The 27856-nt window shown below is 26.4% G+C and overlaps 4 protein-coding genes across 10 annotated transcripts in view; 2 read left to right on the top strand and 2 right to left on the bottom strand.

Annotated features, from left to right (window-relative positions):
- LOC112683378 (single-stranded DNA-binding protein 3-like) overlaps positions 1–2721 on the top strand; it is a 31900-nt gene extending 29179 nt beyond the window's left edge. For 3 of the 5 annotated variants that reach the window (XM_025554396.1, XM_025554398.1, XM_025554397.1), the window contains 5 exons: positions 141–179; positions 360–420; positions 496–566; positions 650–850; positions 2158–2262. In XM_025554396.1, the coding sequence (XP_025410181.1) occupies positions 141–179; positions 360–420; positions 496–566; positions 650–850; positions 2158–2262 (477 nt within the window). Of the gene's footprint in view, positions 1–140; positions 180–359; positions 421–495; positions 567–649; positions 851–2157 lie in introns of all 5 variants that reach the window. The other 2 variants (XM_025554394.1, XM_025554399.1) reach the window with 2 other exon arrangements.
- A 2438-nt stretch (positions 2722–5159) lies between these two features.
- LOC112683412 (lys-63-specific deubiquitinase BRCC36-like) lies at positions 5160–9373 on the bottom strand. Its single transcript, XM_025554448.1, has 7 exons — positions 9287–9373; positions 8903–9227; positions 8604–8823; positions 7908–7996; positions 6997–7113; positions 6182–6287; positions 5160–5572 (listed from the first exon to the last, which is right to left on the bottom strand). The coding sequence occupies exons 2-7, from the start codon at positions 9023–9025 to the stop codon at positions 5268–5270; spliced, it is 960 nt and encodes a 319-aa protein (XP_025410233.1). The 5' UTR covers positions 9026–9227; positions 9287–9373; the 3' UTR covers positions 5160–5267.
- Positions 9374–9439: 66 nt separating this feature from the next.
- LOC112683413 (caltractin) lies at positions 9440–14570 on the top strand. 2 transcript variants are annotated; one of them, XM_025554450.1, is made up of 5 exons: positions 9440–9704; positions 10629–10788; positions 10991–11072; positions 11158–11342; positions 14448–14570. In XM_025554450.1, exons 2-5 carry the CDS (start codon positions 10663–10665, stop codon positions 14535–14537), a joined length of 483 nt encoding a protein of 160 aa, XP_025410235.1. In that variant the 5' UTR covers positions 9440–9704; positions 10629–10662; the 3' UTR covers positions 14538–14570. The 2 variants fall into 2 exon arrangements, with proteins under 2 accessions (XP_025410235.1, XP_025410234.1); XM_025554449.1 differs by having other exon boundaries at positions 9443–9638.
- Positions 14571–14785: 215 nt separating this feature from the next.
- Positions 14786–19594, bottom strand: LOC112683418 (deaminated glutathione amidase). Of its 2 annotated transcripts, none has more exons than XM_025554457.1 (8): positions 19505–19594; positions 18595–18754; positions 18345–18500; positions 16568–16768; positions 16204–16416; positions 15833–16121; positions 15577–15752; positions 14786–14996 (listed from the first exon to the last, which is right to left on the bottom strand). In XM_025554457.1, the coding sequence occupies exons 2-8, from the start codon at positions 18745–18747 to the stop codon at positions 14838–14840; spliced, it is 1347 nt and encodes a 448-aa protein (XP_025410242.1). In that variant the 5' UTR covers positions 18748–18754; positions 19505–19594; the 3' UTR covers positions 14786–14837. The 2 variants fall into 2 exon arrangements, with proteins under 2 accessions (XP_025410242.1, XP_025410241.1); XM_025554456.1 differs by lacking the exon at positions 19505–19594 and adding an exon at positions 18982–19261.
- Positions 19595–27856: the final 8262 nt, after the last annotated feature.

Below are 27856 nucleotides of genomic sequence, written 5' to 3'. Positions count from 1 at the left end.
TTTAACATAATTACATAATTTCTAATCCTTAAATTATTAAATTCAATATATTTAATAGCATAATGAATTTATTTTTGTATTTTTATGCTATAGATGAATAACCTTTATTTTTTAAACATTCATTTATTTATATTTTTCAGCCTATGAGTTATTCATCATCATCACCAGGCGCTTATGGAGTAAGTTTAAATATTTTAATTTTATAATAATTTATGAATATTACACCCGATCTGTAATAATGTAACTAAATTAGAATTTAATATCAATATAAATGCTGTTAAAAATTTGTTATAACTTTAGTTACATGGTTAAAAAGAATTTATAAAGAAAATTAGGTTTATAAATAGAATCTTATTTAGGGACCTTCTGGATCAGGCGGCCCTCCTGGACCAGGCACACCAATTATGCAAAGCCCTCAAGGTAAATTAAATAATTATAGGTAGTTCTTGTAGTTCTTTGTAGTATGTGATCTTAATTTGAGCAATAATGTTGAAGATTCTTCTAATTCTGGAGGAGAAAGTATGTACACAATGATGAAGCCGGTTACTGGAGGGAATATGCCTGGTGTAAGTTATAAAATAAGAAAATGTATAAAACCATGTATTTTTCAATTGTTGGAGGTTGGTTTTTTATTTAAAAATAATTTTAGGATTTTCCAATGAATAATGCATCAGATAATGGACCATTAGGACCAATGGGTCCAAACACAATGAATTCAGTTTTGAATGGCGACGGATTAGATGGTATGAAAAATTCACCGACAACTGGTGGTCCTGGTACACCAAGAGAAGACAGTGGAAGTGGCATGGGCGATTATAATTTGGCAGGATTTGGAGGAGCAGGAGAAAATGTAATTGGCCTGGATCTATATTAGTTTATAGATGTTGAAGACAATCGATGAACTACATACTGATTAAGGTTTGATGACAACTTAATGGTGATCAAGAAACAGAAAGTGGCGAATTACTAATACTGTAAAAAAAAAAAAAAAAATGGTACATATTTAAAAAACTGTATTTTTTGTTTTTTTTTTTTTGATGGTAATGTTTAATATGTGTTTTAAATTTTTTGAATAATTAAGTATTGCTCACCATTTTTCATCTTACCATTATCAGACTGTATTCATCTTCTTGGTCTGATTTATTTTTATTTTTTATTTATTAATGGTTATTTACATAAATTATCTTAAGTGTTAAATAAAAAATATCTCTGTAAGTTTTAATTTTTGTAGATTCCCAAAAAAATATTAAAGGCATAACTTAAAAACAAAAAAAAATAATTAAGGTATATTGAAATACATACATATTTTTAGCCCTGAATTATGAATTGGTGTTCTTATAGTCCATATATATATATATATATTTGCATATTTTATAGAAATGTTTACATTTATCATCATTACTGTATATGAGTATTTGCATTTTTATTTTGATTAATTGATATGATTACTGAAATGACTTGAATTTTAAATAAATATAAAGTTTTAAATATAAATTAAGTTATTACATTTTTTAAAAAGATAAAAACATATTATACTGTTCAATTTTGAATGACTGTTATTTCAATGACTTTAGGATCATCAAATTAATAACAATTTTTACAACTCCATTTAATTTTATATTTTACTTGTTTAGATAACCACCCTGATATATCCTGTTAAATAAAAATATTAAACAAGTAAAAAAATTCTTTTAAAATAAACAAGACTAATTTAAATTATAATATAAAAATTTAGATTATTATTATTTTATCTATTCAAATATTTTTATTGTTTCTATTTTAAAGAATACAGTTAAATTAAAATTATTTGAATTAGAAAATTAGAAAATCTTTGAAATCAACATCAGTATTTTTGAACAGTGCAACAGCGTTGATAACGGCTTTATACATTTTTCTGTGATGATACTAACAACTACAAATACTCTTGCATTTTAGTGTTGAAATTAAAAGTAAAACGTTTAACTCACTATAACAAGTATAATATTTTTTAGAGTTTATTAAACAAAATTCCCATGAAATCAAAGTTTTATATTTAAAAATAGTACTGCTGTTTGTGTCCGAGTCGTTCTCAATGTTGCCAAAACGGTTGATATTTTCCAATAAGGGTGTACTTATATATCATCACATACTTAACTTTTATTTTAATGCAATATTTAGGATCTGACCGAATCCGCAGCAATATTGAAAATAAAAGAAAGTATGCAAGAGGAAGCCAAACGTTTTGAAAAGGATTCTGACCAACCGGATTATTACATCCAATAGTCAAAAATATGATGATGGCTCGAATTTATAATACTATAGATTTAAACTCTTGCAGTGAATATAAGTGTAATATATTTACACTGATATGTTCGTGACATTTTTGAAATTTCATGGTTCACAACCAATTTGATATAAAAAGTTATACTTTATTCATTATTGATATATTACTATAATACATATTACGCAGGGATTATGTTCATGGACAGTATGTAATATAAATATTTAAGGTAAATTTGTTTAAATATGAAAACAAATTGTACAGTTTCCTCATAATTATTGAAACTTCACTGTTGTGTTCTTTTGAACTATATTTTGCACTCATACAATAATGGTTAGGATAAAACCTTTCTTTAAAGAGCACCAAAATTTAGTCGGAAATATCCTTTTATGTTTTTTTGGGACTTCTACTATTTTTAAATAATCGTATTATTAAAACGAAATTTATTACTGTTCTATATTATCTAAAAATATGTTATTTTGAATTTTTGTGATGGTATATTTATGGTCTAATGAATTATAAATATTGAATGTGGATATTAGAAATTAGTCCCTTTTATTAATTGCATTACAAAATATGTATTAAACTATGAAGTAATACATTTAATCCACCTGTTATATATGTTATGATTTAATCGTTTTAAATCTAAATAAAATTGATATTTGAAAATAAATATTGATTGGTTAATCAAAACGTATTCTTAATAAATACATTGGTCAATAAATTTATAATTATTTGACGTTTGTTATTAAATATACCTCATGCATTTGATTGCAGCTAGTTTAATTTATATTTGATCTGATTTAATGACACATCCTTAATTGGAATAATTTAAGTGAAAAATTTTTAATATTTCTTTAATGACAATTTTAGTCAATCTCGAAGTATTAAAGTAAATTTGAATACTAATTATATAAATAATAAGATATTTTAATTATTATCTGTCATAGCTGAGCACACACATATTTTAATAGTAAATTAATAAAATATCAATAATAAAATGATTTTCAGTATATTTTTAAAATTTTTGTTTAATAACTCATAATTTAATAATACAACAAAACACAATTAACAATAAAAAATAAAAAATATTTTACAGTTAAATAGAGTAATTGGTATGTAATCTACTGACAATATTATAATACAAACTTTTTTAATAATTCTATAATATTTATAAATTCGGAATATAATAATTGAAGCAGGAAAAAAAATTAATGAATACTGAAAATTCTGTTTATATTTTAATGGATTTTTGTCTAATATTGTTTTATTCTTATTGCCAATAAAAACAAAGATGATAACATATAACAATAAAAATGTTGAAAAAAATAACATCAAATAAAAATATAAATTGATAACAATTTTTAAAATTGATTATTTAAAATGTACACACTAGTACTATAATTCAAAATCTTTTGGCTATTTTTACAATTATTAATTATTTAACAGCAAGAGATATAATTTTTGATTTAAAGTTAACATACAATAAATGCAATTTAATTGTTTATATAATGATTTTTTTTTCTAATCAAAATTTTATTAAATTTATGTTGGTATTATTGGAGCTTAATTTGTTTATTTTTTGTCCCCATTACATTCCCTTAAGATTTAGTATGTTTCATGATAGATTTTGTTTAAGAAAACTATGTTGTAAAATGTTATTATTAATATGTACAATGTTTTATTATTATTATTATTATTTGTATTGCACATTTCATGGTTAATTGTTTATCTGTGGTATCTAATTAATAGTTACCGAAAAGTTTAATAGTATTTCGATAATTCATAATTGTATGTATTTTGTCATTTTCCCTTCGTAATAAAATCAATTTAGTTAAATATTAATTGTTTTTGTAATATAAATTATGATTTTTTACTTTAAGTATCGTGTGATTTTTTTTAATTAAAAAATACTTAATCAAAATCTAATAAATGATCAAAATTTAATGTTTTGATGAAAAATAGGTATTGAAAATTTCAAGAAAAAACCTTGTTAAGTCAAGAAAATTTAATTTTTGATTACTGAAAAATCAAACCATTTATATGATAATGACAGTTAATTTCAATTTTATATTTTATTTTACTGAGAAAAATATAAAAAATGATTAAAAATGGTAAATTATTATATACCGTGTCAACAAAAAAATTATTGAAATTAGGTCGGTAATGTCTTATGCAACTGTTTCATTAATATTTTTGCAAAAAATGCTATGAAATATTTTATTATATTAAAAGCTTTTTCTTCTTTTTTTGAAGTATTATTATTAAAAACTGCGATTAATTATGTTATTATGTACGCCCAAAATGTCTCAAAAAATCAGAAATACTAGAAAGTTGAATGTACAATATTAATTCTTCCAAAGTTAGTTTATTTATTCTAATAAAATTGAATACCTTTTAAATATACTTATAATTTATTGGTAATTTCAATAGCTTTTATAATCTAATTGTTTCCTATTTAATTAGTCAGTTTATTAGACATAGTTTTTAATCCTTATTATAAAATAGATGTTAATTAGTTCATGGGACCCATAAATTTGCTTGGTTACACGTTAATGGATGTGATATTAATCACAGTTAAGTTTTATGCCGGTAGAGAAGTGCACTTGTTAGGTTATTTTAGACATTTCGAGGTATTAAGTCCGAGGCATTTTCAAATATATTGTTTATTGAAATACATCTTGTACAATAAATTAAAACTATATTTTCTCTATTTTAATATTGTATTTGAATTAAGTGAATCTGTGTATGATTTATTTAATTGCGATTAAGCGTCACATTTATTGTATATTTATATTTTATTATTACTTATATAGATGTATTTGTAAATAATATCAGTGTTATATTCAGTGTTGTAAATCATTTTATTATCTAATTAAACTACCTAACAGTATATAATATTTATTGTTCATACTAGAAAATTGTTTTTTAATATTATTTTAAGTGTATAATAACAGTATAATGCAAATAAATTCACATATGTCAATCCAAATTATGGTTGATTAGGTCACACGGGTGATGAAACCATACTTGATTTCTTCTGTATTGTACCAGATGATATAACAGGATCTGCTAATGATGTAGATAAATCTTCGTCATTTAAATAAGCACTATTCTTAGGTAAATTATCTTGGTCATTATTTTTGTAATCACCATCACAAAAATACTCATAGTTTTGACCAAGATTCAGTTGGTCAAGTTTTGTTTGAAGAATTTGAATTCTTTTAGTTGAGCTTTCTCGCTGAGTTTCTAACATTTGTAGCATAGGTTTGGCCACTGTTTCTAGCATATGTATTCCTGACAAAGTGTACACTAGAAAAAAGTTTAAAACAAAATTATTTTATTATTTATTCAAGTATCAACTCAAGTAGAATATAGTGTTTCTGCACACAACTTACAATTGAAATACTTTAAATGTAAAAACTATTGATCAATTTATGTAAATCATTAACTTTCAAAATATATTTATGGGAGATGGGAATTACATCAAATTCAGCGATTAAAATCTTTTAACAAGACTAATAAAAACAGTAAATTTTCATTACGAATAATTTAAAATTACTAACATAAGAAATATGGTACTCATGGAATTTTTTTTAAACTTAGTTATGATGTTAATAATAACTTAAAATAACTTGCAACTTCAAGTTAAATTAGTTAAAAAACTTTGAAAAAAAAGTAGAAGAAAATTTTATAATAAACAATGTCAAATGTTAATTATTATTTTTAAAACCAAAATAATGATTATACCCGTATAGTTTTGAGACACTGAAAAGTATTTAAATAATAAATTATTTTCATTTTAGCTATTATTTAGGTTAGAAAAGTCTCTTTTATATACTGCGCAATAGGATAAACAAATAAAAATTATAAATTGTTTAAGAATTTTATCATATTTAAGATTAAATATATCAATAGTACCTGCATCATTGTGGAGTTGTGCCATTGGACTAATATCATCTACATTTGCCTGATTATAATTTTTTATAAGTTCATCATACAATGTTTCAATGTGTTTTACAATTACCTAATAAAATATATACATAAATATTAATTTATAAATACTAGAAACAAGATTATTCTAAAATTATAAATGAATATAAACAACGCATTTGATTTGGATAATTTTAAAATGACTATATAATTTAAATATTTTACTTCACAAATTTTTAATATAAAATTTAAATTTAAATTTTTCTAGCAAAATAATGAAAAAAAAATTTTGATTTGGATATTTTAAAGTTGAAGTAATAAATATGTTTTTTGACTTTTACTATACTTGGTAAGAAATAATTTATTTTTCTATGAGAATAATATCTGAAATTGAATAAATGTTTATTTTAATATCTAATTAATGTAGGCCTATATTTTAAAAAAATTTAATCTAATTGTGAAGTTTATATAGAGTTTAATATTTATCAACCAAATGATTAATTTTAATGAATACAATTTTTCAAATTATATTTTTCAACTATATTAATAAATTTTTTTTGGACGTTTTTAAATAATTTTTTTATAATTTTGAATTATTTAACATAAATTATTTAAAACACAAATATTAATCAAAATGGATATTGATCTTTAGAAGTTACTTATGTATCAATGTATATATATGTTAAACATTTATAAATTAATTTCTCCAAATATTCCCAAAATTTCACAAATCAATACTACTTAATTTTAACCTAATTTCATTGACACAGTATATACTTAATCCACAAAAATATATTAATTACCCCAAATGATAATTGGCTTGTAGAAGAAGTAGGTACAACTTGAAATTTAACATCTATTCTGTGCACTAAGCCATTAATTTGTTTTGCCTGAAAACAAACTGTTTTCATTTCTTTCATCTAAAACAAAATTATAAAAAAATAATATAAAATTATTATTACATAATTTTAATTGCTACATATGATGTTAAACTTTTCAAAACTTAGAAATTTTAACTTAAAAAACAAGTACAAAGTAATCAATTGGGCGAGCATACATTTATATTAATTATTATTATAGGAGTCTATTATTTGAAAAAATGAAGTCAAAACTGATTATTACATTACAAATGAAGGATATAATAATTATACCTAATTATATACAAAATAAAGATTTGGTAAATAAGACAATTTGGTTAGAATAATATTATATGGCACAAATTATATTAAAGTTCAAATATTATTGATAAATAATATTGTTTATAACCAATTCAATAAGGGTAAATACCGACATTTTAACATTAAATGAGATGTTTTAACATATATATCATGTAAATAGTCCATTATTATGTCATTTTACATCACCATTCACTTGAAGGAAGTAACAGTTTTCATATTAACTTCAGAAGATTCTTGCACAGAAACCAAATCAATCATAAGTACTATCAATGAAATCAGATTCTGATACATATATAATTTTAAACAGTAAATTATATCTGTTTTTAATTTATGAATCCATAATACTTAAAAAAAAAAGTGTTAATATTTTATAGATAAATAATAAAATGAAATATAAAAAATGATGCGAGGTGTAATGATTTTTAAAAACCATAATATTAATCAATAATTCATTTAAATCATAATTAATTATCATCCAATCCATTATTTTTTGTATAAAAAAAAAAGGTTTTTTCATAAAGAGTATTTCTGCTCACCATTGTAGTAGTGTCTGTATTATACGAGGAACAAATTATACCAATAAAACATGAATCCATATTTTGTAAGTTAAGTTGAGTTTGTAAATCTGAAAATTATTAAAATGATAGTCAATCTTAAAAATGTATTCAACATTTAACAATTAATAATTTCACCTATGAGAAACTAGCACCACAATATTAAGAGATCAATAAAGTTAGTTTATCAGATTGTACGAGTTTAACTTTAACACTAAATGTTTTTGTTAAATATACAAATTAATATGGAATTTCAGATCCCAAACAAATGCTATGTATACATTTATTTGTAGTAGTTGAGTGAGTGATTAACTAATGTGAACATATTTTATACTTAAAATACTTCAATTTGCATATAATTCATAAGGTATATGAATTATATAATACAATATATATAAACAAATACATTTTAAAAACCTTAAGCATAAAAAAACAGAATAATTTAATTTATAACTGCACACTAAATAGTATCTGTTTTGTATATATTAAATATGAAATGATTAACCATAGATTTATTAACATTAATAGGTTAATATGTCTCTGTGATTAACGAAAGCTCTAATATGCATAGATGAGTTCATGTGAAAAACTATGTACCTAAATACCATATGGCTGATGTTGCAAAATTATAGATACTCACCATAGACCTTTTACCTTTTAAAGGTCTATGACACTTACCAACACTAGAAGGCCAGACAGTGATGTGTGGATGTGAATGATACCAGCCAATTACATTTAAATTTTCGCCTTTGACGCGAGAGAAATGTTTGGCATCTTCCATGGCGTTGACCAAGTCTTCAGACATGATTTCAACTCGATCTTTTTTTATTTCTCCTCGAGGCGGTATCGACAGCGCCGATACGGAAACGACGGTCATCCCATTTCCGTACGTTATTTTCTACGATAGAGGTGGGTTTGGAGAAAAAACGATTAACAGTTATTACACAGCATTTAACGAAAAAATCGTAAACGCTTACTTGGCCGATGAGCAGAGCGGCGACTTCCTCTTTCTCCGTGAGCAGTGCCAAATTGTGGCACATGAGCAGCACCTCGTCCGAGATGAACACCTGGGTCGGTTCGTTCGACGATTGTTTGTTCATGGTGGAAACGCGAGCGCCTCGAAATCTTGCGACAGCGGAAACGAAGGATACGTGTGTCTAGTGTCGTCACTGGCGGACGGCGAAGGCGTGTCGGGAGCGCGACGAACGTACGGGGTATACCCGTTGTACACCGATCCCGGATAGCGATGCGGTGACGACGAGTGGAGTCGGTTGAGGCTGCGGCTGGCGACGGGTTATTAAGCTGCGACAGTGAAACATAGATAATAGAATGATTCTATTATAACGGAGTAATTCTATTACAATAGAATAATCCTATTGAATGAGAGCAATTCCATTATCTACGCTGCGAAACCTATCAATTTATCAACACCGCACGCGGCTTATCATACACGTATTGTTTACAACGTTCGTCCGTGTTCAATAACAACATTACTACTATTACTACTACAATACCACTACTAATATAACGGCAACTGTTCTGTTGTTACCATCGGTTGCCACTGGTTATCGATCCGTTTTGTCAATAATAGCAAAGCGGCGCGCGTACTTCCGGCATTCTCGTCACTTCCGATCGTGCCGTTTCGTGCGTCGCCCGCCGCGCGTCTAGAACCACCGAATATCCTCGTCAACCGTATCGGTCACAGTCCCCGAGGTCAGTGTTGTTTTTATTACGATGCTCAAGCAATGCCTAGTTTGTAAGACTCACACCCTCTCCCGCGTAAGTTTGATCTTTCGGTGTTGTCGACGACAATATTAAAAAATGATCGGTTTTATCGCGCCGTTCGCAATCCGGTTCAGTGGCGGACTATGACTAGTACTTGCAGTGAATTATATAAAGAATTTTTGACTAGGCGTCAAAAAAAAAAAAAAACAAAAAATTTTCAGATATATAATCAAAATCGATATAATTAACATTATCAAACAATATTATGAAAACCTATAAGAGAAAAAAAATTCTATTTTTAATATTCAAACTTTATAAACTCTAATAATACCATCCAAACTCGTTACTAATTAATAATTATAAATAGTTTATAAATTACATTTATTTATTTATTTATTAACTAGATAGTATAATATTGTTTGGTTTTTATCTCATTGATTTTACATTGTAGATATTTTGGCCAAAACATTGTTGTCGTCAAGTAATTAAATATATCATCTTCTGCGCGACATTTATGTGGCCCAGTATGTTAGTTAAAGTATCTACTGAGTACATACCAAGAAGTCCTGCTGACCGCAAACACTTGTTTTTTTATTTTTATAAATCTGGCGCTAAATAAATTAATTTGTTTGGATATGTTACTGTGGACGATGTATTTTGTTGACTGTGCAATGCAATACAGTTTTAACATCTTTTGCAACAAAAACAAATACCTTTTGATTTAATTATTTTTAAATATTTTCTTAAATCAATATTACTAGATTTGAAATTTTTACAAAACATTTTATGTAGTTATTGGATATTGTTGTTATTGACATACAATTTAAAGCAATTTAAATTACAATTTAAAATTTTAATTAACATTTAATTTTACCACAATATGATATAAGGAAACTTGCAATTAATTTAATTAATTATTTTATAAGTATGTTCTTTGTAATTTATGAGTGAATGTAAATATATATTTATTTTATTTAGATATATATCGTTAAAAGCAAAAAATCGTACAAATATGCCAGCTACAGGAAGAAAAAAGTCTGGATTTGAATTTAGTGATAAACAATTAGCTGATATAAACGAAGCATTCGGATTATTTAATAAAGATGGAACTGGATCAATTGAAACCAAAGAACTAAAGGTATTTATTTGAATACATCCATGTTATATTAATTATAAAATTAACTTTTTCCAACGTTTAGTTTATAATATTGTTGTATTAACCATGTATCTTTTAATAATAAAACAATATAAAAAAAGACTGTGGGAACAAAAATCTTTAAGTAGATAAGCTTTAAATAATATCTATTGCATGATAAGTACAATTCATTTTATGTTTTAAGGTAGCTATGAGGGCATTAGGATTCGAACCAAAAAAGGAAGAAATTAAACGTATGCTTAGTAGTTTAAATAAGCAACATACTGGTAAGTGATTTTTTTTTTTATCTATTAAATTAAATATTTGTACAATAATGCTAATAGTTAAAAAAAAATGTAAAATTTTCTTTAGGTGTTATAACATATGATGAATTTGTAACCTTAATGTCAATAAAAATGGCAGAAAAAGATTCAAGAGAAGAAATTATTAAAGCATTTAAACTATTTGATGATAATAGTACTGGAAAAATAACATTTTATAATTTAAAGCGCATTGCACAAGAGTTAGGAGAGAATATTGCCGATGAAGAACTCCAGGTTAATATATAAACCATAAAATTTATAACTTTATGTTATTAGTATATAAATATCAGAAAGCTAAGTAAGTTTTCTTAAAAGCTTTCCAAGTTGTAATATTTTATATAAACCAAGGTACTAATCAGTTTTTATATAATTATTTTTTGATGGATAAAAATAACTAAAATTTCAATAACACTGAAATTATAAAAATATATTATTATATTTATAAATTTATTTTGATGAAATTTGTAATTTGGTTTATTATTTATTTAACTCTATTTCGACTTTTTAATATACCTCAATTACTATAAAGGCTGATTTACACGTTATCAGTTGCTGGCATGCTAGCTGGAAGGTGTCTGGTGTTTGGAAACTGGAATTATCAAGTCACTGGCACCGATTGTTTAAACAATGTCGGCTACTAGTATAGGTACTAGTAGTGCCGAATATGAAACTTAATTCTGGTCATGACCAGACCATATTTTTAGGGTGGTGGGTAGTGCTATGGTGAATTAATATACTAGTTCTGAGTGAATTTATCCAATTAACTATAATTTATAATATTGTCCATTAAATAATTACTATTTAAGAAGTTTAAATATCTAAATGCTAAAATAACTTAAACATTTTTGGGAGGGGGCGTACTTCCAACTCCATAAAATACGTCCGTGGATGGGTTAGGTGACTATTGACCAGACCGTTCAACATTTTGTTCCGACGCCACTGATAGATACTAACCAGTGGTTGTAGTGTTTTATCAATTTGAGTACAGAGTAGTATACTCATTAACTTGTTAGTTTTTACTATAAATATTTTTTATATTATTTTAATATTGTTATGACAGAAATAACATACAGCAACGCAATAAAAAAAAGCAGTGTGTTCTGTTGCTACAGTATTGTGTGACAAGCTGTTGGAAATATGTGAAGAGGAATCAAAAAAGAAAAAAAGAAAAGTTTGGATTAGAGATTGGATGGATAAAAAGGAATATGGAGCAACAGAATAAATTATTAAAACTTAGAGATAATAGCCCACTTAAATTTAAATCTGTAATTAGGCTAACAACTGAACAATTTGAAGAGTTGTTGCTAATGATAAGTCCAATCATTAGCCATAATGGCACTCTTAGGTGTCCAGCTCTACTTCTTAAGTTAGAAATAACCTTAGTATGATTCCATTGTGGTTTAGTGGGAGGGGGAAGCAAACACGTTAGTAAAACAAAAATGTTTTACTGGCAATGCCATCAGCTGACATGCTAGTGCCCACTGGCTTTCTCCAGTTGCTGGTATATTATGTTTATATGTTACCGGTTGCTGACATTCATTAACTGGCAACTTTGATTGGTAATGTGTAAATCAGTTTTAACTAATTGTTAAAACTTCAATAGTAGTGAATAATAATTAAAATTTATTACTTGGATTTTACTTTCTTAGATTTAGACAACTTTACTATGACTGTTGGAAATAATTTACTTATATAAAAATATAAAATATTTATAAAATTAACAATATCATATATGTTTGATTAATATAATAATTTAAAATGATTAACTTTACAGTTTACAGTGAATTTCAAATGTTAATGATTTGGAATTTAAGTTGTCGTAACTAATGATCTGTAGTGAATATTAAAGTCGAATTTTTTTTAATTATATGTTTAAATTATCTCTATTACAATGGTTTAAAAAATTTTTTATTGATTAAAGTTAATTGTTTTTTCAATACTCCTATATATTTTATTAGTAATGAAAAATTATTCATTACACTATGCAATTTAACAAAATGGGTATTATAAAATGTTGAAGATAAAAAAATTAAATAAAAATTAAATAATTTAACCCTTTTTAATTTTTTTTTTTTTTAAGTAATTTTAAAGGATAGATCATTACTTAAATACTATAATACTACATTAAAATTTAACTTCTAGATAATGAATTGTAGACTAATTTTTTTTTTTGCGTTAATCTCCCAATACAGTCAACTCGCGATATAACGAATTTCAAGGGACCGAGTAAAAAGTTCGTTACTTCGAAATTCATTATATCAAAAGCATAAATCAACAAAACTTGTTTAAACGATATTTAAAAGAAAATTTAAATTTTATTAGATTTTTATAATTACATACCTACATACAATATGAGATTATTATTAAATATTTTATTAGATACATTCATACATTTTTTGTTTATTACATACATACATATTTATTTTTTTAAAAAATAGGATTTTTTTTTGTGTGTATCCATTTGCGCTTACGCGATTAATAGTGTTGTTCAAATTTAGAATATTACAAAATACACTGTCGTCAATATCATGTCTTTGTAAAAAACTTAAGACGGCACGGAGACCTAATTTTGCTTCATTCGAGCTTACGGGGCTCTTCGTCATCAGCTTTATTCAAAATCTCATCGTCATTGAGAACTTCACAGACAACCAAACCTTTGTCGATAGCAACAAATTTTTATTTATATTTAATACAATTTACATTTAACAGACATGTATCATATAAACGATACATGAACATTATCTTATCGCATAAGAATGGCCGAAACAAACTCGTAAAATGTGCTGTATCAATCTCCAAAATTGTAAAAATTCGTTACATTGCGTGAACTTTAGACAAAAAAATCTTCGTTATATCGAGGGGACCAAAATACATTTGATTTTTCGCTATAGCACGAGGTTTTCAAGGGTCCGACAGTTTTATACGTTATATCGAACTTCGTTATACCGCGAGTTGACTGTATTATTTGTCTCCAGATATCTTAAATTTATTTTTGAATTTCAGTCCTAATTATTATTTTAATTCATTGTAAGTATTTATTATTTTTATGTTATTAGTAATAACATAATTTTTGTTCAAAAAATTATGCAATATTATTGTAATTTTATTAAAATTTATAAATAACACATATGTAATATAAATAATGATTTAGCTAAAATACTCTTATTCTTTATTAAATTAATATTAAAATGTATTAATATAATAATGAAAATTACTGGTTTTATCTGTGCTAATAGGTTTTATATAAATTTTTTATAAAATAATTAATATTTTTAGACCATTATTGATATCAAAATTAAAGTATATTTCTTATTAGTTGATCACAAACTTATCTTATAGGAAATGATTGATGAAGCTGACAAAGATGGTGATGGGGAAGTTAGCCAAGAAGAATTTCTCCAAATTATGAAGAAAACAAATTTGTATTAAACACAATATATTATCTAGTTCACCAGTAACACATTTAGTAATTATTTAAACATTTACTAATTATTTGTACATACATATTTTTTTTTTTTGTAATTTTCCACTATCATGATTACTTTACATCTAATGTTTTGATATTTTTCAATACATATTATATTAATTTACACTCATTATTTGTGAATAAAACAATATGATGAAAGTAAAAACATTTGAAAATCAGAATTATTTATTAATTTAATTACATACAAATTATTCTAAGGCTTATTCTAAGAACAATATATTTTATTATATAAAAATATTATTTTATTTAAAATATGATCTCAACATCATAGTTTCATGTTTCATTTCAACATCACTTCTTCTTGAGTTAGTACAATTCTTTTCATTTTGTAATCTTCTATAAATATCATCATTCACTAATAAGTCTCCGACCTTTCTTGGAATAATGTGAACATGAACGTGCTAATATAATAATAAATACACATTTAATTAATTTATATCCTAGTAGGTTATAAGTACAATCCAAAAGAAAATGGAAAATTTATTCTAAATTTTATTTTCAAGTATTTTTCAAATTATTTATCATATTTTACTATAATAAATTAAAACATCAACTAATAATTAATAAATTGATTAATAAGTTGAAATTAGATATAAAAACATTTGAAGTATTCAAGTTTATCAGTAAAATTCCCTAATATATTATAGTAATTATAATTATAATTACAAAATAAATTTTTAGTTTTATTATTTTAGTTATTTTTATTGTTATATGTTTAATTTTAATTTTTAAAAAGAACATTTTAATAAAATGTTATGAATTAATATTATATAAATATACCCTCAGATTCAAAAGTAATTAATAAAATTCAAACATTTAGTTAAAATACTTCAAAAAGATGGTACTTAAAATTATGAATTAAGTACTTATGAAGTCTTATTAAATTGAATATTCTTATAATATATAAAGCTTAATTCTCTTCTAAAAAATTATGACTAAGATAGTTAGTCATGACAATAAATTATTAAAAATAATACACACTTTAATAGTTTGTCCAGCATCTTGTCCATCTTGAATTACAATAGTTGATGAATTAGTTACATGCACTTTTTCAATGACTTTTTGGACTTTTTGAACTGCAAGGAATAGATCTTGTACTTCATCACTTGATAATTCCGTCATTTTTGCTACAACTCTGTTGGGAGCCACTAAAACATCTAGTTATATAAATATGTAATGAAAATGGTATATAGAATTGTCAAAATTAAAGTAAATTTAAAATTATTGAAAAGGATACGCCCAGGTAAAACACATTTGATGTTGGTAAACGCAAAGCTTAACCGTGTTTTGTAAAATATTTGTAATCCTTTTACTATGGATGATCCAAATGGGAATTCAAGAGAATCTTGAATAATCTCATTACATGAAATAGGGAATAGCATTTTTGAATAAACATCATATCGTTTATGATTTTCAATTGGCATTGATTGGCGGACTCGTGTAACCAATGATAGATCAATTTGAGCCAAAATAAATCCTGGTTTATCAGAACACTGAGCTATGATAGTTCCTAATGGATCAACTACCTATATAGTATTGAATATAATACATGATAAATATTTAATAATATATGATAATATTTACATGATAAATGTAAATTAAACAAACCATTGAATGACCCCATGATTTTCTTGTTGCATTATGGCTACCAAATTGTGCAGCAGCAATAACATAACATTGTGTTTCAATTGCTCTGCTACGCAATAATAATTCCCAATGATGTGCACCAGTTCCAAAGAAAAATGCTGATGGATAGGTTAAAATTTGTGCTCCATTTTCAGTCAACATTAATGCCATTTGAGAAAATCTCACATCATAACACTGGAGTATTAATATCAAGAAATATTCATAGTTTTAAATAACTAAATTAAATATGTTGGTTAATATTTTAAATTAAATGAAAATAGTAGATTTGATATTTGAAAATGTAAATAAATAAATAAAAATAATAATGTTAATTAAAAAAGGATACAATCCCTAAACCAACATTTCCAATAGGTGTTTGAACTGGAGGAATGATTTCATTACCAGGTTCAATAATACTCGACTCTAAAGTCTGAATATTTTCTGATGGTATATCTACATCGTATAAATGCAATTTATGGTAGGTTGCAACTATTTTACCTCTGTGGTTTATGACTATATGTGTATTCTTCAATTTAGTTTCTGAAAACTTAAAAAACAGAGTTTATAAGATGACATTAATATTTTGATATTTACCAAGAGTACATATTTTATAATTTCTATGATAAAATAGGATATTATAATATAAATAAATGACCAATTTTAAATTATAAAAATGTTGAGTCCAGATTAAAATAAAGTTATCTAGATATGATACAGATAATTTTATCTAGTTAATAAAATAGATATATTTGTCTTTTAATATATTAATGACAAAAAATACATATTATTATTTATAGGTGAATATGATTATTTGAATAAAATTTAAATAAAATATATTAGACATCTTCCAAGATCTATAAAATCAAAATATTATATCCAGAATTTATGAAGTGTAGCCTTTAAAACTTAATTTTAAAAACATTATAGTACTATAAATAAATGTTATATTATTTTATTAGATACTAATTTTTGAAATAGCATCCTTATATTTATTCATAAAAACAAATGGTTGCATGTAAATTCCTACATGAATGACCTTTACACCAGAATATAAAACATAGTGTAATCTCATACACACTCCATTTCATGGGTTCTCAATCTTTTGAGGTCCGCGCCCCCTTTAAAACTATTTTATGAGTTCACGCCCCACCGTCTCACTACTATAGGATTAATGTATGCATCATATTTATATATAAACTATATTTTAATGTTGGTGATTGGATTAATAAGAATATAACTTCAATGAAGTTTTTTTTAATATTAAATTTATTTGCATAAAAAAAAAAAAAAATCAGAAACTGCGGCATCCAACACAGCAGCAAGGCACGGCGTAGAAAATGGCAACATTTTCATTTTTCGTGTTTTTTTCCAACATTTTTACAAATATTAATTTATGTATAATTTATAAGTACTTTGAAAAAATACACATCGTTTTATAACTAATACTTTCCTAATTTCTCAGAATCTAAAAAATTATAAACTGTAGAAAATGGAAAAATTTAAAGTTAAATGTATAAAAAAAATGGTAAACCATAAATGTTAAAATTTGTTTTACATATTTTTTAACACTTTTATTCTACTTAGATAATTTAATATCATAACACAATTTTATAAGACATTAATGTAATTATTATCAAGAATATTAATTTATTTAATTACTAAGTCTAATATCAAATAAAAACATATTTCATTATATTTATAAGTAATTGATCATTGGTTGAAATCATTTTTGAATTTTCAATAAAATATTATTAGTAAATAGCATAATTTTTTTATAATTAAAATTACTAATAAAAATTACAGAAAATATGTACAATGTACAAGTACTATGCAATTAAATATTTTTTAAAAAGAAAATTATAGATTTCATTGATATATATAAATAGCATCCCTAGTAATAAATGTTATCTACCAATAAAGATTTGTAGTTCATACACCGAAAAATAATTAACTTCATTATTGAACTCTAAGCTACGAGTATAATAAAATATTCTAGCACCTCTTATATAATACTGGTATAGATGTGTTTTTTTTATATTCTACATTTAACTTATATTATTATTTAAGTTATTAAGGTTAGCTTATGGTGCCAAATAAGAGATGAAAAATCTTAAAATGTTTACCTCTTCATGAAATCCACCCAGAGAAAGCCAAACTTTTAATGACGACGCTAACATTTTATATTTTTCGATAAGTGGTCCATTTATAGATTCAGCTAAGTCTAATGCTTTGGTTCTATCTGATTCAATATAATCAAATGCTTCTGGTAAAAAAATCATCTGAAAAAGACAAATAAATATTAACATTAATTTCTAATGAATATGTAAATATTATTTATATTAAAATATATAATTATTTATTTCATGTACATACTTTGGCTCCTGCATTTTCGGCATCCCTAATTAGTTTCTCACAAACATAATAATTGACTTCCTTATTATTTGTTGCAGTCAATTGACATACAGCAACTAAATTCTCCATGTTAGCAAATGAGTTTTTGAAGACTGAATAAAAACGTTTAAACATCTGACAACTAAAACAAAATAAACATATTTTTTATATTTTTTGTTATCAGTAATTAAAAGTATCAAATAATTGTGTACCCTACAACTACTAATAAAGTTTTATTAGATATGATAGTAAGATTAAACATTTTTTTTTAACTATTAAAATATTAAAAATAGTCATTTTGAAGCAGTAAATTATAAGATGATTACGATTTATTTTACCTACTTATTACGGTCGTTGTATTATACTCACTTATAGATATTCTATAATTTCATCCAATTCAGATACATCATTGACAAACATGTCAGAAGATCTTATTAATTTACTATAATTTTTCACCATTCAATAACTTGTATCGTTTAATAAATAATGGGCTTCCGGATCAAAATTAATATCAAATCAATAAAAGCACGAAAAAAGATAATACGGGACTATAAACAAATGTGGTAGGCTACCACCATTGCTCCCATACCGAAGTGACGCGGTGCCGCCATTGGCAATCGTCCCTGTCTCCATTACGAGCGCCTAGAGACAGCCCATAAGCAAATTCCTTATCAATTATCATAACGTAATTTCTTATCAAATATCATATGATATTTATGAAATAACCTTTAAGTGATACGAGCGCGGGTCGCGAAACTCCTACCCAACAAAAAAAAAAATCTATATAATAGTTCAATACATAGGTGTAAACTGGGGTAGGGGGCAAGATGGGGCAATTGCCTCCTCTGGAATAAATAAGGAGGGGTAGTGCCTCCTCTTATATTTAACATACCTTGTTTTATAATAAGTACAAAACAGCTGGTTAATTTTTTTTTTTAAACCTTAATTTTCAATTTTCGCTTAGGTATTTAAGGAATACGCGATGGTGCGAATAATTGGAACGGCTGGGTGCGTCACCTAATAAGAACGAACACGAACAAGAATTGTCGAACGATGGTCGCAAGAACACGAGATTTGTGGTGTCACGTACAAGAAAGCGAGAACTTGCGGACGGCGCACTCGGAGTGTTTCCCGTAATACGGTCGGGACGAGAGAGCGAAAGCGGGCTGGCCGTTGCGACGTTGGAAATAAACACAATCGGTGCCGGAATATAATCATCAACCGCGTCACCTTGGTGAGAGAGCACTGTAACTGTGGCCCACCACCAGAGCCGGATTATGTTTTTTAGGGCCGTAAGCACATTTATATAAATGGCCTATACATCATTTTCATACACTTAAAAAAATTAATTTTATTTTCAATTATTTATTAGGTATCACAAATAAAATTAAAATAATTATAATTTACATTTGAATCTACATGTAAATTTTGAATTCTTATATTAATTTTCTTTATTATTACATTATTTAATTATTAATTACTATATATATACTAAATATCATCATTATTATAATTTTGTTTATTTAATATTATTGGCATCTTTCTTGCTTTTTGAAATGAAAAATCTTCAATAATTGTCTCGTAGTTTATAATTTTCACAATTTCACTTTCTATAGACAAAATGGCCAAATCATTTAGATGTTCTTATGTTAAATTAGATCTTAATGCATTTTTTATTAATGTTAATCTTGAAAACGATCTTTCTCCACTACAATTGGTGCATATGAGTGTAAGATATAACAGTAAAGTTTTTTCTACATTTGGAATGTAGTTTCATTCCGAAACGTTTAAGTTTAAAATCATTTTATATAAGTTTATAAATTTATCAATAGAGTTATTAAAGTATTATATATAGGCAAAGATAATGATGTAAACGTGATAAATTGTTTGAACTCATCTTTATAACTGTGTGGAAAATCTATAGGGTATTTTTTACATAAGTTTTTCATTCCTTCTTCAATATGCTCAGATTTCATTTCAATCGAAAAGTTTGATAGCAGCCTAAAATTGTTTTCAATTTCTTTATATGCATCAATTCTATACTGCAAAGCGCTATTTAATTTATCAAAAATAACATAAAAGGTTTGAACTTTAAATAATTCTTTATCTGTAAACACATATGCAGTTTCATTATCATACCTTTTTTTACGTTTACGATTTTCAGATGATTTATATTGTTTGTTCACAGTTATTTCCATACCTTTAATTTCATAGTTATCATATTTTTCTCTGATCTGGTCAAGAACACTTTTCAAACTTTTCATCAAATTAATTGCAGTACACAAATCAATGTTAATACTTTGTAAACTTTTACTACAAATGTTAAAAGGTCCTAGTATATCATTTCATAATTGACAAATAATACCAGTTTCTAATTTACTCATTATTCCTATCAAATGACGTGACTGTTTTCGTGTAGTTTGTTTTTGAAATTCATCATTTTTATATATTCCAGAGCTGTACTCGTATTACTTATTGACAAAGCTTTAATGGCTTCTGCAATTACACTCCATCTAGTTTTGGCTATTGACTTAGGAACTGGGCATTTACTATCTAATGATTCTTTTAAAATTGACCATCTACTTGTCGATGCGGAAAAAAAAAATTATAAAGTTCCTGAACACACCCGAAAAAAGAAACAATTTCTACGCAACTATCTACTGCCGGCTGACTAACAAGGTTCAGTGAATGCGCTGTACATGGTATAAAGTCTGCAAATGGATTTTTAGCTTTTATAATGGCTTGCATTCCTGAATAAGGTCCGCTCATATTACTTGCATTATCATAACTTTGACCACGACATAAATTAATATCAATTTCATTGTCAACCATAAATTTAAGTAAAATTGATGCTAAATATTCACCTGTATGATTTTCAGTATTAATAAAAGTTAAAAAACGTTCAACTGGTCCATTACATGTAACATATCGTATAATAATTGTTAATTGATCTATGTACGAAATGTCCGGAGTGGAATCAACACTAATTGAATAATAACTAGCTTTTTTAATTTTGTTAACAATCACTAAACGTGTTTTCTTAGCAATAAGTGTAATAAATTCATTTATAATAGTTTTACACAAATCTGAAGTGTGACCTTTACCTTTAAATGCATATAAGTTAATATGCTGTGATAAAAAAGGATCGAATTTTGATAATAACTCAAGTATTCCTAAATAATTTCCATTATTTTTTGATCCAATTTTATCATCTGAACCCCTAAATGGTAAACCACGTTCAGACAAAAAAATAATTGTTTCTATTAATCGTTTGAATACATTTTTCCAACAGTCACGCGTTTCAATTATTTGTTTTTCCAGTTCAATATTAGTTTTATTAGTATTTTGAGGCCTTTTAATATATGTACTAATCGCCAAAATATGTTCACTTTTCTTTACATGGATTTCTATAATTTTATTAATATTTTTCCAATCATTATATCCGTCACACATAACATCGGATTTTGAAAATAAAAGACAATAAAAACAGTATACCATTTTTTTTAATTGCGAATAGAGTAGCCATTCTCTATTACATTTTTCCCCGTTTAGTTTCATATAATAAAAATTTGATTTTTTTAAGTATCTATTTGTTTTATCTTTTTCATAATACTTTGCTGATAAAGAAAAATCTGCATTTAAATTTTGATATTCAAATTGGCCTTTTTCTATAAAGTATGACACGAATTATTTTGAATTAATATTCCAAGTACCAGGATCGTTCGAAAAAATCACTATATCATTATTTGCACAATTTTTATTTTTTTCAGAAATATTAATTGTTTTACTATCAATACTAGAAGTAAAAACAGTAGTATTTAAATTATCCGATTCTAAAGTAATAATTGGTTTGAAATATGAAGTAAGAGGAATAACTTTTTTTAAAACTTCCGTTTCTTTTTTCTTTTTTATTTGAGCATCTTTTAATTTCTCCCATCCTCTTTTAGATTTCGACATTATATTTTCTATATAAAAAAAACTATACAATAGTATAATAATACTATTACCATTGATTATAGAATTATTCTATAATCAATGCTATTACTAATAGTGTAATAATTGCATTCTAATATGATAAATTTATAATACGATACCTATATAATATACAATTTTCTACTTCTAATATTGTCTATAATTTAAGTAATTAATATTAAATGTATTAAATCAAGCATACCTGTGTCTGTGGAAGTGTAAATGTAATAAATTTGTGTAGTAATTGTATTCTGTTTATGGAAATTGGAAGTACGCTTACACTTTACAATTATTCACGAATGTAGTAATTTACGAGTATAAAACTATCTAAGTTGTTCTTGTGTGTGTGGCGTGTCACTTCACTGTGATCTTTACCGAAATGGTTATAAGTTATACGATTATAATAATAATGATCTGTATGCCCGTATTTGCCGTATCAAAATATTTGATAGAAATTTTAGGAAAAACTCAAGTCACGATAGTATTAAACTAATAAACTTCTGAGTACTAATCACATCATAAAGGTAAATTAATATGATGAAATATTTTTGGAACATTAGTTGGAATAACGAAATAATTGATACAAATCACAGTTACAAGTTTACAACAAATTTGATAACCATAATATTAAATTATTTATGATATAAAATCATAAATTCATAACTAATCATGAGAAAAAAAAATCCTTAAATTTTATTTTTAATATATATAAATTTGATTTTAAAAATCATGGGCCGAATTTTTTTTGGGCCGTAAGCATTGCTTATTTTGTCTACCCTTTAATCCGGCCCTGCCCACCACAAAACTAATAATATGCATAACAAAATATTATCAATATGAACGTACAAACCACAGAACGTTATAGCATTTTTAAATTTGAGTCTAGGGATTAATTAATTTTATGTAGCTGTCAATCATTTAATTTACCTGCTTGTGACACATGCATTTGAATTAATGTGCCAAAATAAATTAAATTTTTTACTAGTTTTTATTGCAATATGCGCATTCAAAATAAAAAAATTAATAAAATTAATTAATAAATAAATAAAATGTACTCGATAAGAAATTATCACATGATAATTGGTAAGGAATTTGCTCGTGGGCTGTCTCTAGACGCTCGTGTCTCCATCGCGTCAAGTCGACGAGCCCGTGTTTGTGGTCAGAGTCGACGTTGGGGGAGGTAAAACGGGGCATTTGTCCTGGGCCTCGCGCTTAAAATTTTCATTGAATAATATTTTTTATGGAAATTTCATAAAATAAAACGTGAAATGTGTGGATCGCCTGGCTAGTGCGTTGACGTTGACGTTTAATAAAAAAACCAATTAACAAAACAACAACATTGCAACAACATGCACGGCCCGTACGGCTCGCCACACAGTGTGGAAGCCAGGATACATAGGAAATTTATTTTATCTAATTTCTTAAATTTAATCAGTTATTGCCTGATATCGCGTGGACCTGTCACCGAGTATAGCGCGTTATACACTACCTGATTTGTTCAGGCCGACAGGATACCTGACAAAATCAGATGTTGCGTACACACAGTACGACCACCACACGATTTAGTCAGTCTTAACACCGTTATTAAACTGGAAGTAGGTACTAGGTACACACACGTGTTATCACGTTAACCTCAATAAACCAACTAAAATCCGCCCGACAGTGCTACATACTATATGATTTGGTCGGTCGGTCGGGCGATCAGATGGTATGGCCACCTGACAAGACTCGACAGGATTAAAGTCAGACGACACGTCTACACACGACCTGATATGACGTCTGATCTGACCAAATTATCCTGTCGGCCCGACCAAATCAGATAGTGCGTAACGCGCTTATGATTACATGTTATCGCCTTTAATTGCGGCCTACAGGCTATAGGTGACTATTGTTGTGGGTGAAATAAGTTTTGCTCAAGTCCTCGCAAAAGGTAACGCCGGCCTTGTTCGTCGTAATTTTTTTTTCTACCGTCGTCCGCGTCGCGCGGAAAAGATTCGCCTTTCGACCGTCTCTCGCGTTGCACACTAAGCTGATTACGTACTGAGCGATTCGAACGCTGCGATTTTAAAACGCAAACGTGATTCGCTTACACATTTGACGCGTTTCTCAAAGATAAGCGCACCAATACTTTGTATTTTGTGATATAATAGTCTTGCTGTTACTGTACATTGTACATAACCACATGTTATTTCGTTTAATATTTTCAAATGTGAAAAAAATGTAAAACGATAGAGAAGTCGCATGTGTTATGTATTTATATATAGTAGGTATCTATATTCGTGGCTAAAACAGTAACAGTAGGTAATTTTTGGTAGAAGGTAAATTTAAATTTTAAATTTATTGTATTTTATTATTTGTAATAATTTAATAAATTACTTGTTTAACCAAACTGATAAATAACTGTTTACTGTGTAATAACTGTAATAAGATGTGTAGAGAACAGTGGCGTATATAGGAATTAATTTCTGGGGAGGTTATGAAAAAATATATACTAAATTAAGGTTATAAATTAACTTATTTTTAATAACTATGAAAATTAGAATACATAAATTTAATTACAGAACAAAGTCTAATTTTCGAGGTAGATTTGCAAAATTATTTATCACTTCTTCAGTGTTTATTGAAATACTTCGATGAATTGACATGAGATAATCCTGTTAGTCGATTTTCGCTTGTACTATTTCTCAAGCACGACTTCAATCTTTTCAATATCGAAAACGATCTTTCTGATGACGCTGTTGAGACTGGTAAAGTTACTAATATTGACATTAAGCACCATATATTTGGAAAAAAATCAACGGATAGTTTATTCAAAGTATCAATAGCAGATTTGGATTTCTGACAAACCACGGAACATTTGCAATTATTCTGAGGACTTTGTTTTGGACAATTTGCATTTTTTTGATGTGCGAGGATGCACAATTACCCCATACCGGGTATGCGTAGGTAAGAATTAGGCGTATAATTTGCTTAAAAATTAGGAGAGAGCAATTTTTTCCCATACTAGACAGTTTGGTTTTAATTAATACATAGATTAAAGAAATGCACACGTGGGTCGTCCTAACCATAAATTTCGGGGGGGGGGGGGGGGGGGGAACCCCCCCCTATATACGCCACTGGTAGAGAAGGTTGATGTATAATTGATAAAATATTTATAAAAAATAACTAAGCAGCACATTGTTTAATAGGCCTTATTTATTAGTTCATAAATGTAATAGCATAGGAAACCAATTTTAAGACCAAGAAAATCTTTAATTCGGTGGGGTGAAAAAATTCCAGGTGCAATATAATTTCCATACAACAAAATTAAATCACAAATATAAATATAGGGCTGTAGCCCATGAGCAACCCATTTGCGTCCAAAATAAAAACCTTAACATCCTGATTTATAGCCCAAATGCGCCCATTTTGCATGCAACGTTGTCTTTGTTGTTTGAAAATATAAAATCCTACGTAAAATCAAAATTAATAAAAAGTAATAATTTTAAAAATAATGTTAAATACTACACAGTATGCATATTATATATATAAATATTATTTATATTGCATTAAATTATAAATTTCAAATAGAAATATTTTTACGTAAAATAAAAATTATTAATTTAAATATTATTAATAATGCATAAAATAAATTTATATAGAACCAAAATAAACCAAAATAAATAATACATATTAGTTGTCAGTTGTTGTTTAAGATTATTAAAAAATATAAAATCCTATGTCAAAAATAATCAAAATTAATAATATACATTGGTCAATAATAAGAATGTTAATAATACAAAAAAAAAATGATACAATTAAAAATCGATTCCCCGAAATGTATGAGACATTTTTTTTAAGTATTCTATTTCATTTAAGTGTTTTCCTTTGTACTCATTCCAGGCTTCATAAGTAAGTTCTATTTTTTTCTTTTTCCTCTTTACGCCGTGGTTTTATTTTACCCTTCTTGATTTCATTTATTTTTAGATATGATTCTACTTGTATTAATTTTAAACTTTCAATTACACAAGTTAATGGAGGATGAGGTGAATAAAATTGGGAGTTTAAGTGCTTGTGAAATGATTCAGCGCAATTTGTAGTGTGAGCTGCGTCTGTTGGAGGTTCAGCCCAAATTGATGGTGGAAATGGACATCCTTCAATGATATAGTTATTAAACACATAATCAGAAAATTCGGATAAATTTATCAAATTGAAATCTGGAGTTAAGTTTTGTAAATCAAAATAAGCATCTTCCACTTCATTTGACGGTAAAAATGGTAACCCAAAAAATAATGTTAACCATTTAGCGATATCCCATGACTGATTCTTGTACAATTTTTTAAGATCTGACAAAGAATTTATCTTTCGGTACCAAGATTGATCTAAATTAAATCTACAGCCTTTTATTTTGCTGTATGGAAATACATTTAGAAATGCTTTGTGTGCTGCGATTTCAAATTCTAAATGGATTGATGATGGTGTATAATTTTTTTGTATTTTATTTGTACATAAATGGCAAATAAAGTTCCACAAAGCTCGATAACATTCAAATGATTTTGATGGCAAAAATGCAATAACAAGTATATAAAATCCATTTACATATATATGAATACCATACATTTGATAAAAATGTGATGGTCTATAAGTAAAAGTACCATCACCAAAAATATCAGCATATAAGTTGAAATCGTATAAAAAATTTTAATTCGTTTTGCATGCAATCAAAATAATATTATTTACATAATCAACATATGCAAACTCTTCGTTTTTATTTGTTAAAACTTCTAAATTAGAAACCTGTTCAATTGCTTCGTCTAGTGATTTAGGAACTGGGGGTAATATTTTTCGTCGTTTTCGGTATATAGACTTTCTGATATTATTAACATCAGAATGCTTAGCGGTGCTGCATGTGGAAAGCTTTGTACGTATTATTTTATTAGGTCGTAAAGTTAAATCTTCACACGCTTTTCTTTTACACCTACCTTGAACGTTCAGTAAGTTTAAACTTTCTTCAGTTTCCGGATCATGGGTATGATTGTTTTTAATTTTGGTTAATTTCATTTTTGAACTATTGGTTTTGACATACGCACTACAGGTTTTTTTTTACACGACGCAAATTTATCTCCAGAAACCAGAGTTCTATTCACGTGATATTTAAAATAACGAAAAATTAAACAAATTTTTTGTTTACTTGAAACAGTTATATAAAATTCCATTTTATTATAGTAGTACTCACTATTCATGTACTCATACAACTGATTGATCATTTTTTTAATATAATCGTTATCGATTG

The sequence above is a fragment of the Sipha flava genome, unplaced genomic scaffold (genome assembly GCF_003268045.1).
Source record: "Sipha flava isolate LNK unplaced genomic scaffold, YSA_version1 225_pilon_pilon, whole genome shotgun sequence".
NCBI classification, from domain to species: domain Eukaryota; kingdom Metazoa; phylum Arthropoda; class Insecta; order Hemiptera; family Aphididae; genus Sipha; species Sipha flava.
The sequence above is the reverse complement of the archived record's forward strand: the minus strand, read 5'-3'. Positions and strand labels throughout refer to the sequence as shown.

What these genes read in the sequence shown, in the direction of transcription:
- LOC112683412 (XM_025554448.1), bottom strand. Translation starts at nt 9,025, where the DNA reads ATGAACAAACAATCGTCGAACGAACCGACCCAGGTGTTCATCTCGGAC. An exon ending in TGTCTGGCCTTCTAGTGTTG is followed by an intron (nt 7,997 to 8,603) that starts GTAAGTGTCATA and finishes AATAATTTTCAG; the next exon opens with ATTTACAAACTCAACTTAAC. An exon ending in ACAACTCCACAATGATGCAG is followed by an intron (nt 5,573 to 6,181) that starts GTACTATTGATA and finishes ACTTTTTTCTAG; the next exon opens with TGTACACTTTGTCAGGAATA.
- LOC112683413 (XM_025554450.1), top strand. Translation starts at nt 10,663, where the DNA reads ATGCCAGCTACAGGAAGAAAAAAGTCTGGATTTGAATTTAGTGATAAA. An exon ending in TTTAAATAAGCAACATACTG is followed by an intron (nt 11,073 to 11,157) that starts GTAAGTGATTTT and finishes AATTTTCTTTAG; the next exon opens with GTGTTATAACATATGATGAA. An exon ending in TTGCCGATGAAGAACTCCAG is followed by an intron (nt 11,343 to 14,447) that starts GTTAATATATAA and finishes CTTATCTTATAG; the next exon opens with GAAATGATTGATGAAGCTGA.
- LOC112683418 (XM_025554457.1), bottom strand. Translation starts at nt 18,747, where the DNA reads ATGTTTAAACGTTTTTATTCAGTCTTCAAAAACTCATTTGCTAACATG. An exon ending in TGGGTGGATTTCATGAAGAG is followed by an intron (nt 16,769 to 18,344) that starts GTAAACATTTTA and finishes CTGTTTTTTAAG; the next exon opens with TTTTCAGAAACTAAATTGAA. An exon ending in AATCATGGGGTCATTCAATG is followed by an intron (nt 16,122 to 16,203) that starts GTTTGTTTAATT and finishes AATACTATATAG; the next exon opens with GTAGTTGATCCATTAGGAAC.